The sequence below is a fragment of the Pristiophorus japonicus genome, chromosome 8, assembly GCF_044704955.1.
Source record: "Pristiophorus japonicus isolate sPriJap1 chromosome 8, sPriJap1.hap1, whole genome shotgun sequence".
NCBI classification, from domain to species: domain Eukaryota; kingdom Metazoa; phylum Chordata; class Chondrichthyes; family Pristiophoridae; genus Pristiophorus; species Pristiophorus japonicus.
In genome coordinates this window covers 41,171,718-41,192,128 of record NC_091984.1, presented here as the reverse complement: position 1 = coordinate 41,192,128, position 20,411 = coordinate 41,171,718, and the positions used below count along the sequence as shown (strand labels likewise).

The following is a 20,411-nucleotide window of genomic DNA, read 5'->3' as shown; positions in this document are numbered from 1 at the left end:
AGCAAAGAGTATGAAGGAATAAACGGGTCCTTTTCAGAATGGCAGGCAGTGACCAGTAGGGTACCGCAAGGTTCAGAGCTGGGATCCCAGCTATTTACAATATACATTAATGATATAGACGAAGGAATTGAATGTAATATCTCCAAGTTTGCAGATAACAGTAAGCTGGGTGGCAGTATGAGCTGTGAGGAGGATGCTAAGAGGCTGCAGGGTGACTTGGACAGGTTCGGTGAGTGGGCAAATGCATGGCAGATGCAGTATAATGTAGATAAATGTGAGGTTATCCACTTTGGTGGCAAAAACAGGAAGGCAGAATATTATCTGGATGGTGACAGATTAGGAAAAGAGGAGGTGCAACAAGACCTGGGTGTCATGGTACATCAGTCATTGAAAGTTGGCATGCAGGTACAACAGGCGGTGAAGAAGGCAAATGGCATGTTGGCCTGCATAGCAAGAGGAATTGAGTATAGGAACAGGGAGGTTTTACAGCAGTTGTACAGGGTCTTGGTGAGGCCACACCTTGAATATTGTGTACAGTTTTGGTCTCTTAAGCTGAGGAAGGACATTCTTGCTATTGAGGGAGTGCAGTGAAGGTTCACTCGACTGATTCCCGGGATGGCAGGACTGACATATGAAGAAAGACTGGATCAACTAGGCTTATAATCACTGGAATTTAGAAGAATGAGAGAGGATCTCATAGAAACATATAAAATTCTGACGGGATTGGACAGGTTCGATGCAGGAAGAATGTTCCCGATGTTGGGGAAGTCCAGAACCAGGGGTCACACAGTCAAAGGATAAGAGATAAGCCATTTAGGACCGAGATGAGGAGAAACTTCTTCAGTCAGAGAATTGTGAACCTGTGGAATTCCCTGCTGCAGAGAGTTGTTGATGCCAGTTCACTGGATATATTCAAAAGGGAGCTAGATGTGGCCCTTGCGGCTAAAGGGATCAAGGGGTATGGAAAGAAAGCTGGAATGGGGTACTGAAGTTGCATGATCAGCCATGATCATATTGAATGGTGGTGTAGACTCGAAGGGCCGAATGGTCTACTGCTGCACCTATTTTCTATGTTTCTATGCCCACCGGCACCTGGGACTCCCTGGCCCAAAACCGCCCCAAGTAGAGGAAGAGCATTCGGGAAGGCGCTGAGGCTCGTCACCAAGTGCTTGCAGGAACCTAGCGCAGACAGCGGAAGGAGCATGCGGCAAACCAGACTTCCCACCCACCCTTTCCTTCAACCACTGTCTGTTCCACCTGTGACAGAGACTGTAATTCCCGTATTGAACTGTTCAGTCACCTGAGAACTCATTTTTTTTTTTTTTTTTAGAGTGGAAGCAATTCATCTCGATTTTGAGGGACTGCCTATGATGATGATGAACTGGAGTTTTAACAGCGTATTGAATGCTAAACAAACATTCTGGTCCTGAAAAAGATTTTCATATTTGTGGAATGGCAAATTTCTCCATTATAATAAAAACTAAAAACATTTTTAAAATCTTTAATTAAAAAAAAAGTTGTTCATGATATTTGAGCTTCTACCTTATCCCCATGTGAGATTTTGCTCTCTAACATTTTTTTTAAAGTCCAGATAAAAGCAGCTTCTCAGTTCCTGGTTTGCTGTCTGTGAGAATTCTTAGAATGCTTAAGACAGCTTGTTGACATCACTGCAGCATCACCATCGGCATCCCCTATTCACAGCGCTGCAATTAATTGAACGTCGAAAAAGACAAACTTTTCCGCACAGAAATCACAAGCTCTCTGTGGGCAGTTTTCTTCGAGGCCAGTGGCAAGCACCTTTGCTTTGCCGCTGAGCACAAACTACAGGCCATTGTGTTTTACGACTATTACTGTAAATATGAGCTTGGCTCACTGGTAGTTCTCTCTCCTCTGAGTCAGAAGATTGTGGGTTCAAGCTCCACTCCATGATTTAAGCACATAATCTAGGCTGACACTTCAGTGCAGACCTGAGGGACTGCTGCATTGTTAGCTGAGACGTTAAACAGAGACCCCATCTCCCTGTTCAAGTAGATGCAAAAGATTCCATGGCATTTTTTGACAAAGAGCAGGTTAGTTCTCCCAGTGTCCTAAAATTTATCCTTTAATGTACACCATCAAAGCAGATTTATTGGTCATTTAACTCCTTTCTGCTTTTCCACAAAACAATAGTAACCACACTTAATAAACATATTCATTGGCTGTGAAGCTCCTTGAGATGCACTGAGAATGCAGAAGGCACTTTTATTTCTTTGCAAACACTTTTTCTTTACTTTGTTGCAGAGCTTGTTTTCGCTTCTGACTGCATAACTTAGCACTATACAAACATAAACTCCTTCCAACCCCCAACCCATTTTATAAATTGTCTCAGTTGCATGCTTGCCTCGGAGTCAGAAGTTGCAGTTCAAGCTAATTGCAGGACTGAAGCACAATCAAGGCTGACATTCTACTGCAGTACTGAGGCAGTGCTGTATTTGTCAGAGCTGCCATCTTTTGATTGAGACATTTAACTGAGTCACCGCCACCCCCCCCAACTACCACCAACTGCCTGCTTACGTGGATGCAAGAAATCCCATGGTGCTAAATGAAGAGGAACAGGAAATTTCTCCCAAGTGTCCCCAACCAACACCATCAAAAACAAATTAGCTGGTTATTCATTCATTTGCTGCTTTTTGGACCTTGCTGTCTTTAAATAGGCAGTCATGTTTGCATACATTAATCACTACACCTTTGGATACTGAGGATGTGAATGGCAATGTATAAATGCAAGGTCCAGCTTTCTTTCTTAACCACACCACAAATCAGTCCTCAATCAAGTCAGCAAGCAGACTGGCAACATGTTCATAGTTATCCACCAATATCCTACTCTCTCTCACTTTCCAAAATGGCCATCCGACACACTGCATCCATTCCCACCACCCCATTTCCTAAGACAGTGCAACATGTTCCCTTATCTGGTTAGTATTAAGATCTGGTCCAAAGGTAACAAACATTCAGTTTTTGGTGACACTGTAAATGTCCATTATAACATTACCTTTGGAATATATTAAAATATGGCATTCACCACAATATCTGGGCAATAAAAGGGTTGTACTATATAAACTAATCAGCTTCCATTCTGCTTAGGAAAGAGGGAGCAGTCAAAAACAAACAGAAGATATAATGCAGACCACTAGTTAATAGGATACAGCCCGAGATGAGAAACTGGAAGGGATGTAAAGTAAGATACTACAATTAGCTGTTCTTTCCTAGTTACCTTAAGGTATCTTGATTCGTTAGAACAAATTAAATCATCAGTTGGCTCATAGTTTAGTCAACAGAGCTTTATTTTGAGCAATATACAAGTGCCAAGCCAAGAAACAGTTACTTCAAGACAATGTCTCCCTCCACTGGTATTGTGCAGTTACCACAGTAGCAGGCATCTTAAATGTTAAAACTCCATTTCGAAAAATACTACAGTTTACTCCTCTTAATTCAAATTTGCTTTATTCTAATTATCTATGCAAAAAAAACAACTCTTCCTGCCATTGGTACCAGAATTGTTCCGTCCAAGCATGCATTCAAGGTACCTACGTGCGCAGATCTACAGTATTTTCTATTTAGATCACCTGAATAAAGTGCTCGGAAACTGCTCCTTTCTGTGTAACCTTTAAATGTTGGTGTTCAGAGAGATTTGGGTATCTTCGTACAAGAAGCACGAAGCAGGTACAGCAAGCAATTAGGAAGGCAAATGGCATGTTGGCCTTTAGTGCAAGGAGACTGGAGTACAAGAGTAAGGAAGTCCTGTTTGAATTGTACAGGGCTTTGGTGAGACCACACCTGGAGTACTGTGTAAAGTTTTGGTCTCTGTACCCAAGGAAGGATATACTTAACTTGGAAGTGGTGCAACAAAAGTTCACTAGATTGATTCCTGGGATGAGAGGGTTGTCCTACGATGAGAGGTTGAGTAAATTGGGCCTATACTCTCTGAGTTGAGAAGAATAAGAGTTCATTAAAACATATTAGATTCTGAGGTGGATTGATAGGGTACATGCTGAGAGATGATTTCCCTTGGCTGGAGAGTCTAGAACTAGAGGGCATAGTCTCAGGATAAGGGGTCAACTAATTAAGCCTGAGAGGAGGAGGAATTTCTTCACTCAGAGTTGTGAATCTTTGGAATTCTCTTCCCCAAAGAGCTGTGGATGCTCAATCGTTGAATATATTCAAGGCTATGATAGATAGATTTTTGGACTCTAGGGGAATCAACGGATATGGGGATCGGGCGGGAAAGTGGAGTGGAGGTCGAAGATCCACCATTGAATAAGGTCTACTCCTGCTCCTATTTCTTATGTTCTTAAGTGTACTACTGTGCCTGAAACAATTATTCAAGTAGGAACAATATAAAGAAAAAACTTCTAAATACTGGAAATCTGAAATTAAAACAGAAATACACAGCAAGTCTATTATCATCTGAAAAGAGCAACTATTTCTGATACAGAGCATTCAATTAGCTCTCTACATGAACCATTAACCTACCCTTTCAGTTGCTGATGGGGCTGTGATGTATTTACAACATTTTTTGCTTTATATCATAATTGAAAATCACTTACCTTAGTACAAGGAATGCAAACTAAAAATTGGTGGTTAACATATCGATTTTCAAGATTTTGCAAACGGCAGCCTCAGATTGTGAGAGAGGAATGGACATGCATTAAAATTACTGTACATTATAGCTCCAGTTCTGAAGAACTCATGTAATTGGCCAAACAAAATGCCCAGAAAGTAGAGAACTTGTAATTAGTCCCACAAACAGCAACCAAGAAGAATGTTTTTTTGGTGATAGTGGATGAGGAAATGCCGCCCAGGATACCAGAAGAACTCCCTTCTAGTCTTCTAATAATGCCATGGGATCATTTGTATCCAACTGAACAAGTAGACAAGGCCTCAACTTAACACCCCATCCAAAATACAACATCCACAATAATGCAGCAATTCCTCAGCACTGCATTGGTGTGCTCAAGTCCTGTTATGATGATTGGAACACATGCCTTCTGAACTGGGGGCAAGAGTGATATCAACTAAATCAAGCTAACGGATATGGTCTCGAGTCAAAATACACTAAAAAAGTGACATTTCATTTTAATATATGTATGGCTTCTCCACTTTGTGCAGATGCATTATGGTCAGTCACCAGCAACGATTTAATACTCCAATGCCTAACTAAGAGAGTGATTTCAAAATTAGAACATTTTTTTTCTGACCTGTTCGATTGGAGCTTGACTTATTGAAAAACATTCTCTCTGATGTTATCCATCAAGATGATGTGCAAAGCCTAATAGTGAGGCCAGTTTCAGCAATGTCTTTTTTGTGCGCTTGCAGCACTGACCTCTGCTTTTCCAACACTTGGATTAATCAGTCATAAAGTCAGAATTACCCAGACTTCAAAAAGCAGAAGTCAAACAGTATTAGTATTAGGTGAACCTAATTTAGCATCCTCCTCAAGATAATTAGAATGCTATGGTAAGGAGATCAGTGAAGCCTGGAAGATTTTGTGCTTTTTTTCTCCAGACATAACAACAATCAACTTTCAGTTCATAAAAAGCAATAAAAATTACTTGCTAACCATTCATTATTTCAGTGCCTTGAAAATGTACTTCTTGATTGATGTTGTTAAAAGAAAACCTGAAAATAATTGGTAGATTTTTAAATTGCATCATATCTGAGCTCCTTGAGGTTACAGCTCTCCTGAAGAAAAGACTTCTGGAAATAATGATGAATCAGTTAACTGAAGCAACCACAAGCTATACAGTGTAGGTTGAACCTTCCTTATCCAGAACTCCCTTATCCGGAACCACCCCAGCTACCGGGCGATGCATGCGCAGAACTCCAACATGAACAAATTGAAGTCCTTCCTCGCTGCCGACTTCCGCAATCGCTGGCCTGACCCCGCGATCCACCGCCGCCCCCATGATCTCTCTGCCGCAATCTCAGCCCCAAGCCAGCCAGCCCTGATCCCCCCCTTGCTCAGTGCCTGTACCATCCAATTTAACGTGACCACCCCTCATCCAGAAAAAAATCCCTTATCCAGAACAGACCAGATCCCGACGGTTCCGGATAAGGGAGGCTCAACCTGTATCGCTATAGAATCTACAACTAGAAATTGTTAGTGACTTTTCTCCCCCCAACTGCTGAAATCTTATTGAACACTTAACCTAATAATGTGCTATTTTTCAAGCCCTTTCCTAATTTGCAATTTGTGACAGCGGAACACTGGAACTTAACCTGGGAGACAATCACCTGAAAGGCACATTTCCCCATGAAGAGTGATACTTTCCAGGGAAAGGTGGATCTGACTCAATTAATTGACCAGTTCAATATTTGATTGGTCTTCCACTATGTCAAGCAAAACCATTTTAGCTATAATAAAAACAGAATTGCTGGAAATCTCAGCAGGTCAGGCAACATCTGTGGAGAGAAACAGAATTAACTCTTCAGGTCTGTGACCCTTCGTCAGAACATTTTAGCCTTGGTTGACACAATTTAAAAGAATGAGAGAGACAAAAAAGGTATGTTGTGATCATTAAGCAGTGCACGGATTTGGTTAATGACAGAGATTGTGCATTACTTAACATTTGTTGAGATACCTATGAGGCAATAAAGGGTATTGGCCAATTGATTCATGATGTATGGGGAGGGATGCTGACGCTGGAGGAAACTAACCCAAATGGTTTTTACTCAAGGCCAAGCAAATGGAATGCAGTTTCATTTTTTTTTTAAAAACAGAACTACAAGAGGTTTATTTAGATGATAGCAACATCATGTTATGTAGTAACAGAAGCTAATCAATGCAACTTTTGTTCATATATCAGAGTCAAAATTAACCAGAGATAACGACCATAGTATTAACCATTAAAACTTTTTATCAGCAAATAATATTAACTCGATCCCATTGATATCTTTTTTCCCCCTTAAAACAAATTGTGTCACACAATCTAAAAACCACTAGGTGGTGGTGCTCAATGTAAATATGATACTATGATCCCAACTAAAGATTCCCAAACCCCTGTGAAACGAGGCTTCAAATTCTACAAAAAATTTAAAATTTCTCTCTGCTTCCATTACTTTTCCTTAAATTTTTGCATATCTCTCGGTCTTAGTTATAGTGCGGCTATATTGTAGGGATTTTACTCTGTAGTCAACTTATAACCAGAATACCACCACCAGACCAGTGGGCTTTTTCATTCTTTCCCAGCAATTTTTCCCGTCCTTCTTGAAGGTTCTGACTGTTGCTTAAGTGCAATTCTATTGGTACAAGCAGCCCTCCAGTTCCTCATGTATGTAGTCATTGTTTATGTAATGAAAGAGAGAGAAGGCTGGCAGGTTATTCAGTCATGAGGGGAACACGTGTTCTCACCCAACATCCACACTTCCCAGCATGGGTCACTGGATAGCAGTCAGGAATGGAAAGTCTGGCTGATTTTTCTTCTCCCTGACCTAGTAGTACCAAAGTCAATTGACGCACTCTATTGCTGCCTCATCTAACGGAGCACAAACTGGACATTGATCCTGGATCTTCTGGCCTTTATCACTTAATGTTATACCAAGTTGCCTCTTTATTCAATAAGCCTTTGGAGGAGGTGCATAAATGAGGTGGTAAAAGCAAGGGAACAAAATAAAGGTGGCAGAAAAGTAGATCATTATTTTTGTAGCTAAAACAATAAATTGGCCAGGTTTTACTGTGAGCGGCGAACATTGGACTTACACTTGCCCATAGACTTTCTGTGGGATTTTGCATGGCAAATTGCTTTCAGCAGGACATTGAAACAACGCAGTGTCCGCTACAGGGCATGCCTCCAGTGTGCCAGCGCAGCCTTCAGTCGTCTGAGGAAGAGAGTGTTCGAGGATCAGGCCCTCAAATCTGGCACCATGCTTATGGTCTACAGGGCTGTAGTGATAGCCGCCCCTCCTGTATGGTTCAGAGACATGTACCATATACAGCAGACACCTCAAAGCGCTGGAGAAATACCACCAATGATGTCTCCGCAAGATCCTGCATATCCCCTGGGAGGATAGCCGCACCAACGTCAGTGTTCTCGATCAGGCCAACATCCCCAGCATCGGAGCATTGACCACACTCAACCAGCTCCATTGGGCGGGTCACATAAGAACATATTACTGATGGGCAATAAATGCTGGCTTTGCCAGGGATGCCCAAATCCCGTGAATGAATTTTAAAAATATATAAGTTTAGCAGAAAGCTGCCTCTTTCTCTTTTTGGTGCTTTCTTTGCTCCCCCAGCCCCCAATCTAAGTATGATACAAGAGCCTAACAGGCAAAGTTCAACTTCCGGGTATACGAGTGATGGGTACTGTCCTGTTTTTCCCATGGCCAGAGCTAGGCTATGACCCACTTGACCATCCTGCAGCCATGATAGCTAGAGTCCAGTTAGATTTATTGGTGATTAACGGACCAACGGATCCACCACAGACCCATTCCACATTCGGACCGGGGTCAAGCAAGGCTGTGTCATTGCACCAACGATCTTCTCTATCTTCCTTGCTGCAATGCTCCATCTCACCCTCGGCAAGCTCCCCGCTGGAGTGGAGCTAAATTACAGGATAAACGGGAATCTGTTCAACCTCCACCGTCTCCAGGCCAGGTCCAAGGTCGTCCCATCCTCCGTCATCAAACCAAAGTACGCAGACGACGCCTGCGCACACTTGAAGACCAAACTCTAAGCCATCGTTAACACCTTCACCAAGGCTATGAGAGCATGGGTCTTACACTAAACATCCATAAGACAAAGGTCCTCTACCAACATGCTCCCGCCACACAACACTGCCCTCGCTGTTATCAAAATCCACAACGAGTTCTTGGACAATGTGGACCATTTTCCATCCCTCGGGAGCCTACTGTCAACGAGGGTAGACATCGATGACGTGGTCCAACAGCGCCTTCAGTGTGTCAGTGCAGCCTTCGGTCGCCCGAAGAGAGTGTCTGAAGAGCAGGACCTCAAACCCGGCACCAAGCTCATGGTCTACAGAGCAGTGGTGATACCCGCCCTCCTATATGGCTCAGAGACATGGACTATGTACAACAGGCACCTCAAAACACTGGAGAAGTACCACCAACGCTGCCTCCGCAAGATCCTGCAAATCCATTGGGAGGACAGACGCACCAACGTCAAGTGTCCTCGCTCAGGCCAATATCCCCAGCATCGAAGCACTGACCATACTCGATCAGCTCCACTGGGCGGGCCACATTGCCCACATGCCTGACACGAGACTCCCAAAACAAGCGCTCTACTCGGAGCTCCAACACGGCAAGCGAGCCCCAGGTAGGCGGAGGAAACACTTCAAGGACACCCTCAAAGCCTCCTTGAAAAAATGCAACATCCCCACCGACACCTGGGAATCCCTGGCCCAAGACCGTCCAAAGTGGCGGAAAAGCATCCGGGAAGGCGCTGAACACCGAGGCTCATCGCCGAGAGAAAGCTGAAGCTAAACGTCGACAGTGAAAGGAGTGCATGGTAACCCAGGCACCCCACCCACCTGTTCCTTCAACCACCATTTGCCCCACCTGTGAGAGAGACTGTAGGTTCTGCATTGGACTCTTCAGTCAGCTGAGAACTCATTTCTACTGTGGAAGCAAGTCATCCTTGACTCCGAGGGACTGCCTATGATGATGATGATGATGATGATATCTGTTGGTTTACAAAAAAACTTGGATCACTGTCAATATTAATCAGCAGAACTGGCCCATACAAGACTTATTTTTCTGCCAACTTTGTGACATGGATTAAAATAGTATTTTAATTAAGCTCTGGCTACCATAGGCACACAAACTTGACCTTCAACCAGCATTTTTCAACAAATACATCTTCCTTCACTAGAGTCATTTTGAAGTTAGAGGAGACCACTGGCACATCCAAATACCTTCATTAATTCTGTTTCTGTTGGAACATTTGCCTCATTTCTTCTACACATAGACCAACGCAGCTAAATCTGCAAATCAAACAAGGTCTTGGATCTGGTCCTGTGTAATGAGACAGGATTAATAAACAAGCTCCTAGTAAAGGATCCCCTCGGAATGAATGATCATAGCATGATTGAATTTCAAATTCAGGTGGAGGGTGAGAAAGTTGGATCTCTAACCAGCGTACTAAGCTTAAATAAAGGAGACTATGAAGGTATGAGGGCAGAGTTGGGTAACGTGGACTGGGAAAATAGATTAAAGTGTAGGACGGTTGATGAACAGTGGTGTACATTTAAGGAGATATTTCACAATTTTCAAGAAAAATATATTCTTGAAAGTTGTGAAATATCTCCTTAAATGTACACCACTGTTCATCAAACGTCCTACACTTTAATCTATTTTCCCAGTGAGAAGAAAAGGGTGTAAGAGAAAAGACAGCCATCCGTGACTAACTGAAGAAATAAAGGACAGTATCCAATTAAAAACAAGGGCATACAAAGTGGCCAAAACTAGTGGGAGGACAGAAGATTGGGAAGCTTTTAAAAGCCAGCAAAGAACAACTAAAAAAATGATTAAGAAAGGGAAGATAGACTATGAAAGTAAACTAGCACAAAATATAAAAACAGATAGCAAGAGTTTCTGTAGGTATATAAAAAGAGTGGCTAAAGTAAATGTTGGTCCCCTGGAGGACGAGACTGGGGAACTAGTAATGGGGAACATGGAGATGGCAGAAACTCTGAACAAATATTTTCTATCAGTCTTTACGGTAGAGTACACTAACAATATTCCAACAGTGGATAGTCAAGGGGCTATAGGGGGGAAGGAACTTAACACAATCACTAAGGATGTGGTACTCAGTAAGATAATGGGACTAAAGGCAGATAAATCCCCTGGACCGGATGGCTTGCATCCTAGGGTCTTAAGAAAAGTAGCAGCAGGGATTGTGGATGCATTGGTTGGAATTTACCAAAATTCCCTGGATTCTGGAGATGTCCGAGCAGATTGGAAAACTACAAATGTAACGCCCCTATTTAAAAAAGGATGCAGACAAAAAGCAGGAAACTATAGATCAGTTCGCCCAACATCTGTGGTTGGGAAAATGTTGGAATCCATTATTAAAGAAGCAGTAACAGGACATTTGGATAAGCAAAATTCGGTCAGGCAGAGTCAGCATGGATTTATGAAAGGGAAGTCATGTTTGACAAATTTACTGGAGTTCTTTGAGGATGTAACAAACAGGGTAGATAAAGGGGAACCAATGGATGTGGTGTATTTGGACTTCCAGAGGACATTTGACGAGGTGCCACATAAAAGGTTACTGCACAAGATAAAAGTTCTTGGGGTTGGGGGTATTATATTAGCAAGGATAGAGGATTGGTTAACTAACAGAAAACAGAGAGTCTGGATAAATGGTTCATTCTCTGGTTGGCAACCAGTAACTAGTGGGGTGCCGCAGGGACCAGTGCTGGGACACCAACTATTTACAATCGATATTAACGACTTGGAAGAAGGAACTGAGTGTAACGTAGCCAAGTTTGCTGATGATACAAAGATGGGAAGAAAAGCAATATGTGAGGAGGACAATCTGCAAAAGGACATAGACAGGCTAAGTGAGTGGGCAAAAATTTGGTTGATGGAGTATAATGTTGGAAAGTGTGAGATCATGCACTTTGGCAGAAAAAAAATCAAAGAGCAAGTTATTATTTAAATGGAGAAAGATTGCACAGTGCTGCAGTACAGCGGGACCTGGGGGTACTTGTGCTTGAAACACGAAAGAATAGTATGCAGGTACAGCAAGTGATCAGGAAAGGCCAATGGTATCTTGGCCTTTATTGCAAAGGGGCTGGAGTATAAAAGCAGGGAAGTCTTGCTACAGCTATACACGGTATTGGTGAGGCCACACCTGGAATACTGCGTGCAGAGTTGGTTTCCATATTTACGAAAGAGAAGGTTCACTAGGTTGATTCCGGGGATGAGGGGGTTGACTTATGAGAAAAGGCTGAGTTGGTTGAGCCTCTACTTGTTGGAATTCAGAAGAATGAGAGGCGATCTTATTGAAACGTACAAGATTGTGAGGGGGCTTGACAAGGTGGATGTTTCCACTGATGGGGGAAGACTAGAACTAGAGGACATGATCTTAGAATTTAAAACAGATGAGGAGGAATTTCTTCTCTCAGAGGGTTGTAAATCTGTGGAATTCGCTGCCTCAGAGCTGTGGAAGCTGGGACATTGAATAAAATTAAGACAGAAATAGACAGTTTCTTGAACAATAAGGGAATAAGGGGTTATGGGGAGCAGGCGGGGAAGTGGAGCTGAGTCCATGATCAGATCAGCCATGATCTTACTGAATGGCAGAGCAGGCTCGAGGGGCCGTATGGCCTCCTATTTCTGATGTTCTTATGTTTTCTCGAGACATGAGGCAGGCCACTGTGCTTCTGACCAGAGCTGGGGAAAAATTAGATAGCTTTCCCCACTATTTTCGTGACATCCCCCACTTCTGGAAGGAGAAAAATAGACAGATGAAGGTCTGACAGTAAGCATATGGCTTACAGACAAGATTTTCAGGCTAAAGACATATCCAGCTGTCATAAAGCCAAGTTCCATCAACACAGTAATTGGTTCAAACTTTTGTAGTAATAAGATTTTTTGTGGCAGAAATTCATCATCCCAACATATCCAAAAAGGCCTGGATCTACATTAATACAAAAGCAAAATACTGCAGATGCTAGAAATCTGAAATAATCAGAAATTGCTGGAAATACTCAGCAGGTCAGGTAGCATCTGCAGAGAGAGAAAGAGTTAACATTTCAGGTCAATAACCTTTTCTGATAAAAAGGTTATTGACCTGACACATTTACGCTGAATATTTCCAGCATTTTCTGAATCTACATTAAGATGATTAATATTGGTATATATTAACCTGGAGAGTGAAATGGTAATACATTTGATGTCAGAAGGTACTTTAGCTAAGGATGAGGCATAAAGTCAGAGTCTCTACCAATCCCTCTGGTGATCACTGAGCCCAATGGAGAGATTGAGTCAATTGCCACCTCCCTCAATATTGCACCAGCTTGTATTCCTTCACTGTAGAATCAATCCTGTACTGCAAACTAAACATGATGTTTTTCCCCCCAAGGTTAATTTAATTCCAGCCAGCAAAGACTTTTTAAGCTGATAGAGATTTGATCAGCAGCCAAGGAACCCAACACCTTTCCTTTAATTTCTGAGCCTATACAGAATGCTAGTTGGTCAATACTTTATTAGAATACAGTCCTTCAATCAGCTACAATCCCTACAAACACTCTTTTGATCAGAAATGATTGGGCTTCCTGCATTTTGAATACAAGCTAGATTCTTAGGATTCACTGAAGGAAGTAGGATCATGCAATCCAATAAATCTAGAATATTATCCATTGTTTGACTCCTTTATGGCAAGCCCTTTTCTGAATGAAGTAAGCTTTCTTGGATTCGAGCTAAGGCTCTTGAAGTGGCCTCATTTAATTCACACTGGAAGGAGTTTGGTGACAATTCTAATGTCCCAAACAATCATCATCATCGGCAGTCCCTCGAGCGAGGATGACTTGCTTCCACATGAGTTCACAGATGTTTCAATGAAGGACCTAATATTCCAGATCCCGAACTACATCTTGATGTGTGGAAGATGCCTGTGCATGGATTTTTTTAACGTGTGGTGACCGTTGCACATCAGCCACCACATGGGCTTGACAGAGCTAGGTCTTTATCCAGTGGCAAGGGTTAACCAGGATGACTGGAGGCCTGCTCTGCTGCACGGACCTACTGCGCACACATATTGCTGTGTGGCCAGGCCCCTGGGCCCTCAGCTCTTCTGGGCCCCGTCCTTTCATTCGCCGCACCTCCGCCATGATTTCTTGCCGCTCCTCCGTCACAAACATTCGCCGCTCCTCCGCCACAAAAACACTCGCCGCACCTCCGCCACAATCTCCCGCTTCACCTCCGCACCAAACATTCGCAGAACTTCTGCCACGATCACCCACCAAATCTCAGCCACAATCCCTCATCGCTCCTCCACCCCGATCACTCGTCGCAAGTCTGCCACGGCCTTCCACTCTGCTGTACCAGGGCTCAGCCGCTGTTCCTGCCCACGCTCCAAACGGCGACCTGGGTCCTGATGACGTGACCCAGTTGCCCACCTCGAAGCCGTCGCACATTTGTTAGCTCATGCTGGAATCTTCAGTGGTATGCTCCAGCTCTTTTTGAAGCCCCGACTTGCGGAGATGTTCTCACACAGGTCGGGGCGGCCCAAACAAACACGTGATCGTTGGTCATACAAAAGAACTGGCAGGCTTCAACCTACTATGGAAATAATGGTCCGTATTAAAGTATTTCAAAACATCACATAGCAGAATGGTCATCTCTCATACCTCTGAAAGATGAGAGATAACGCATGGGACACAATGGGACTGTTAACACCTTCTGCAAGCAATGGACCATGTTTAAAATCAATGCCTGCCTCAACTGTTTTCTGGCAACATCCCAGATTTATACCAAACCTCTTTTGAAGCTGGCTCACCAATCTGGACTTGGTTATTTGAACATCGCTACACACATCTCTTGCCATAATTCATGACACTAACAGCAATTGTGGGTCTTTGTCACATGAAAGGCCGTACAAAGAGATAAACAGTTCTTAAAAAGTTAGGGCTCAATTTTCCCCAACTATCTGCGCCATTTTTTTTGGCGTGCATTGTTTTTTTTGGAGTAAATTAAAATCTCCAACTTTCCCCAGTTGCTGCGCTAGCATAGTTCACTTTTTTTTAGGCTACAATTTTTTTACCTCATTGGGGGTGTAATCTGCCACCCGTGCCATTTAAGCATGTTTGGCAAGCTCCGATTTACTCCAATTTTACTTGGGACGGCGTATGTGACCACTCTGGAAAAACCTTCTGGGCAGTTAACAAAATTGGCACAGGTAAGAGAATCAGCGCAGCAGATGCAGTTCCATGGTCTGGGCAGCAGAGAGGGAGAGAGCGGGGGAGAGGAGGGTGGGGGAGGCCTTTCAGCCTGGGTTAGGAGTGGCACCCAGCAACGGGGGGGGGGGAAGCGGAGGAGAGAAGGAAGCGGAGGGTAGACTTTTGGCATAAACTCTTTAACCATTTAATGCTGGAATGCTGTTGCAATGTGCAATGTGCTTGTGCAGGTTGCTGTGAGAATGTGTTGTACGTTTCACTTTCCAGCCTCAGCCCGCATTGTGTCCCTCGTTACCCTGGCAACCCGATCTTTTTGGCGCAGATCTTGGGCTCCACCCCCGAAGCTAAAGGACAGGGTAGGCGGTGCCAAAATCAACAATTCAAACAGGGAAAGTTGGATGATTTTTTGGGGGCGCAGATGGTCTCCAAAAAACGGGCGGAACTCTTCAAGTATGCCAAAAAACAGCTTTGAGGTAAATGGTGCCCAAAGATTTGGAAGAGAAAACTTCAATTGATGCAATGCCATTCACCAACATGCTTACCAACTAAACTAATGGACTATCATGCCAAAACTGCAGCCAGGTAAACTGCACTGTTTAACAAGAAATCATTTTACAGCAAACTGACAAGGAGGATTTGGAACAGTTAACCAAATATTAAACTAAATTATGAGACTAGTCATGAATCATAGAAAAGCCGAAAAAGACGACTATGTTTAAATAACATATCCATAGTGTGGAGCAGAAGAAAAAAGAACTAAGGTACAATTCTAGAGATGGCAGCAGGTATCACACAGCTCACATGGTTACTGCAAGAATATAAAACTTTAATATGTGCATTTCCCTGTGACTTGCACTATTTGGATGTCCCAGCCATTTATCTATGGAGATTGAAAAATATGGACGCATCTATTTTGCTCAGTTAAAGGAACACAACCTATTTTTATGGAACATAAACCTGGATTCAGATCGATTAGTTTATGCACAGTTGAAGGACCAAACATCTTCTCCATTCCTTCCCTCCTCCTCGGTTCTCCATGCACCCATCTGAGTGCGTCCGGAATAGCTGCTATAACCTGCTGTAATACATACCATTATTAAAAAGAAATAACAAAATTGAGAATGCACTTCTATATAAAAAAAAATGCAGCAGGATCACTTTCCTCCTCAACCGTAAGAAAGTTTTAATAAATATATGTCATGGTTGAAGTAAATATGCCTCAGCATTTTTCCAATAAGACATGGTTCAAAATTTTGGAAAATAAAGACTAAAGTCCCCTTTCATTGAATATGAATAGAAGGGAGAACTACCCCAAAGTGACAATCCCTTAATTGTGAGACATCTCACAGCTGGATTTTAAAAAGGCTCAGCATATTGCATCTGATCCTGAGATCAGAAAATGATTTAAAAGCAATTTTAAAATAGTGTTTTTATGACTCACGTGGTTCCTGTCCCCATCCATGCATGTGTAACTTCCCAGCAGAATAGTAGAGAAATCCCAGGACCAACATCAGACAAAGAGCCAGCAACAAATTGCGGACAGATCCCAGAAAACTCATCTTCACATTATTCCCAGAATTCTACAGCATCTGATGAAAAGAAACAAATTTATTAGCTCTGGTAAGGTAGAGGGGAAATGCACATCTCCGTATAAAAGTTCACTGCAGGTTGCTTTATAAGGTATCTACATTTACACAAAACACTATTGTTAGAGTTTTTGTGTAAAGAAGAAGCTTCCATAGGGTCTATAGAGTAAACTGAAGTGCCATAGTAATAGTTTTCAGGAGTAATATTATTTCCATAGATTCCTGAGATCATTTTAGTAGCAGAAACTACAGCATTAGAGGATTATTTAGCTACTTAACTGGTAGAAGGTATGTGAAAGATCTGAACATTGGACCGTTTAGATTTGCATAATGAACCAAATAAACAGAATTCAGCATTTAGCACATATAAAATATATTGACTGAGATATAGGGCCCAAGTTTCCACATGATTTGCGCCTGATTTTTAGGAGCAACTGGTGGAGAACGGACTATCTTAGAAATCGCAATTCTCCACATTTTTTTTTCTGCAGTTCTAGTCAGGTAGAACAGTTCTACTTTGGAACAGAATTTTTTCTTCAAAAGGGGGCGTGTCCGGCCACTGATGCCTGATTTGAAAGTTTCCACAGTGAAAACGTACTCCAAACTAAAGTAGAATGGAGCAAGTGAAGATTTTTGTAGAACTGAAAAAACCTGTTCTACACATTAAAAAATCAGGCGCAGGTTACATATTAGGCATCCAGAACGAGGTGGGGGGGGCGGGGGGAGGGAAGTCATTAAATTCTATAATAAATCCTTATTTATACTTATACAAATAAATCCAACCTGAATAAACATTTATAAGCAAAGAAAAGATTAAATAAACCATCTTCCTACCTGTGTGAAAGTGCTTCAGGCAGGCCTTTCGGGACCGAAGGCTGAACTGTCCCCAGCACCAGATTTACAGGTTGGGTTGGGTCGGGTCGGGGAGGGGAGGTTCGGTTCGGTTCGGGGGGGGGAAGAGAGAGAGAGAGAGGGAGAGGGGGGGGGGGGGGGGGGGAAGAGAGTGGGAGAGAGGGGCGGAGGGAGAGAGAGAGAGGGAGGGGGGGGCGGAGAGAGAGGGAGGGGGGGGCGGAGAGAGAGGGAGGGGGGAGCGGAGAGAGAGAGAGAGAGAGAGAGAGAGGGAGAGAGAGAGGGAGAGAGAGAGAGGGGGGGGGGGGGAAGGTCAGGTCGGATCCAGTCCGGGAGCGGGAGTCGGGTCGGGTCGGGGGGCGGGTCGGGTCGGGTCGGGTCCAGTCGGGGGGGCGGGGAGCGGGAACAGGAGCGCGGGTCGAGTCGGGTCAGTCGGGGGGGGGGGGGGGGGGGGGGGGGGGGCGGGTGTGGTCCGGAGGTGGGGGGGTGGGGGGGGGGGGGGGGGGGGGGAAGCAGGTGTCGGGTCTGGTCCGGAGGCAGGGGGGGGGGGGGGGCGGGTGTTGGGTCTGGTCCGGAGGTGGGGGGGGGGGGGGGGAAGCAGGTGTCGGGTCTGGTCCGGAGGCAGGGGGGGGGGGGGGGGGGGGGGGGGGAGCGAGTGTCGGGTCTGGTCGGGAGGAAGCAGGAGCTTGCCGTGGGAGGAGCCTTATTCACGCAGCCCCAGTGAGGCCATTCAGCCAGGGCTAGGGGCTGCGTGCTTCGGGCCCCTCCCACACAGTTCAGCGCCTGGAGCTACTGCACTTGCGTGCCCACTGTAGCGCGCATGTGCAGAGGTCCCGGCACTGTTTTCAGCGCAGGGACCTGGCTCCGCCCCCCCACAGCTCGTGCTGGCTGCGCCGAGGGCCAGAGAACCTGCAAGTAGGTGGAGAATACCGAGGATTTTTTTAGGCGCACTTTGTGGCGCGAAAAACGGGCGTCCAGGTCGGGACTGCGCCGTTCTAGGCGCGTGTGGAAACTTGGGCCCATAGTGCTTTCGCAAAACTGGGACAAATCACCAGCCAGCACAAAGATAGCCTCCTGAATCCAGCTGACCTTCTGGTCTCGGGTTCATTGAAATATTTTTGAAGGGGCTTCCAAGCCTCCAGCAGGAAGATCTCCAGGAGTGGGTGGTGTAGACATTTGCAGCAGCAAGCCTCAGAGTCTGCTGCTGCCAGTCAAATGCCTTTTTATAATTTTTGGATGGTCATCATCATCATAGGGAGTCTCTCGAAGCGAGGATGACTTGCTTCCATGCCGAAAAGAGATGAGTTCACAGGTGTTTCAAAGAAAGATCTAATATTCCAGGTCCCGAACCACAGCTTGAAGGGTGGAAGATGTCTGTGCTTGGATTTTTTTTTTAAAACGTGCACAGCAGCCACCACACGGGATGGTCATGGTCTGTGTGATTGACCATCATTTAGAAAATATCACAACAGGCCCATGCATTAATGAACAAACACATTCTATGTCAACATTACTCTTCACGTCCTACAGAAAATCAAAGTGGCATAAAAATGGGTGAGCATGCAGACTGTCGCACTTCCCATTCGCTCAGACCAGTTCCACTGAAAAAAATCAGCCGTGAAGGTGGCCGATCCCAGCCACAGAATCTAAAAGACATTTTCCACAGACATGGAATTAGGTATTCTAGAATACAGCCGCACTTTGTAAAATACCTGAAAATGTGAGCATTTTAATATCACTAGTTTCCAGATCATAATACCAAACACTTCTTAGCTGTAAGCCGGAGAGAACAGACACAGGTCATTTGACCCAACTGTCTGTGCCAGCGCTTACGCTCCACACAAACCCGCTTAGTTGTAATCCAAGTTAGCCACAGAACTAAGGGAGGATTTTGATAATTGACTATAATGAAATTAAAATTTATATTAGTAACAAGAATTTCAATATAGATAAATGTGAGGTAATGCATAAGGGCCATAAATATAAGATAGTCTCGAATAAATCCAATAGAGAGTTCAGGAGAAACTTCTTTACCAAAGAGTGGTAAGAATGTGGAACGCGCTACCACAAGGGGCAGTTAAGATAAACAGCATAGATGCATTTAAGGGGAAGCTAGATAAGCACATGAGGGAGAAAGGAATAAAACGGTATACTGACATGGTTAGATGGAAATTGATGGGAGGAGGCTCGTGGGGAGCATAGACCAGTTGGACCAAATGGTCTGATTCTGTGCTGTAGGCTTGATGTAACTCAATGGCAGATTAGTCAGAAATGTGGTTTTACTAAAATGATGACACTGAGTTACATAACAGAGTAATCAAAGTGTGCACCTGAAAATATTGAAAAATGAGCGAGAGAGAGAGAGAGACACACAGAGACAGAGACAGAGGGAGTGGGAGGCAGGGGTTAAAGTATAGTTAGTGAGAATCCTCCTTGGTGGGTGTGATTTTAGAAGACTTGCAGGAGCCAAAAGACCGTGGGAGAGAGAGAGACAGCTGAGAAAGGGGGAAGAAAGACAGAGGAGAGAGAGAGAGTGAGGGGGGGGAGGAGGAAGAGAGAGAGGGGGGAGAGCAAGAGGGGGAGAGAGCGAGCGCAAGCGAGAGGGGGAGAACGAGAGGGGGCGAGAGAGAGAGAGAGAGAGAGAGCACGAGGGGGGGGGGGGGAAGAGAGAGAGAGAGAGAGAGAGAGAGAGAGAGAGAGAGAGAGAGAGAGAGAGAGAGAGATGGTGAGAGGGAGAGCGAGAGATGGTGAGAGGGAGAGCGAGAGGGGGAAAAATAGAGAGAGCGAGAGAGGGAAAGAGAGAGAGAGCGAGCGAGAGCAAGAGGGGGAAAGAGAGCGAGCGACGGGGGAGAGGAAGAGAGCGAGCGAGGGGGAGGAAGAGAGCGAGCGAGGGGGAGAGGAGGAGGAAGAGAGCGAGCGAGGGGGGGGAAGGAAGAGAGCGAGCGAGGGGGGGGAAGGAAGAGAGCGAGCGAGGGGGGGGTGGAAGAGAGCGAGCGAGCAGGGGAGGAAGAGAGCGAGCGAGTGGGGGAGGAAGAGAGCGAGCGAGCGGGGGAGGAAGAGAGCGCGCGAGGGGGGT

At 44.6% G+C, this 20,411-nt stretch overlaps 1 protein-coding gene across 13 annotated transcripts in view; it reads right to left on the bottom strand.

Moving 5' to 3' along the window:
- st3gal3a (ST3 beta-galactoside alpha-2,3-sialyltransferase 3a) overlaps positions 1 to 20,411 on the bottom strand; it is a 739,645-nt gene that overhangs the window by 523,574 nt on the left and 195,660 nt on the right. For all 13 annotated transcript variants that reach the window (XM_070886703.1, XM_070886710.1, XM_070886704.1 and 10 more), the window contains one exon: positions 16,342 to 16,489. In XM_070886703.1, the coding sequence (XP_070742804.1) occupies positions 16,342 to 16,459 (118 nt within the window). In that variant the 5' untranslated portion in view covers positions 16,460 to 16,489. The remainder of the gene's footprint in view (positions 1 to 16,341; positions 16,490 to 20,411) is intronic.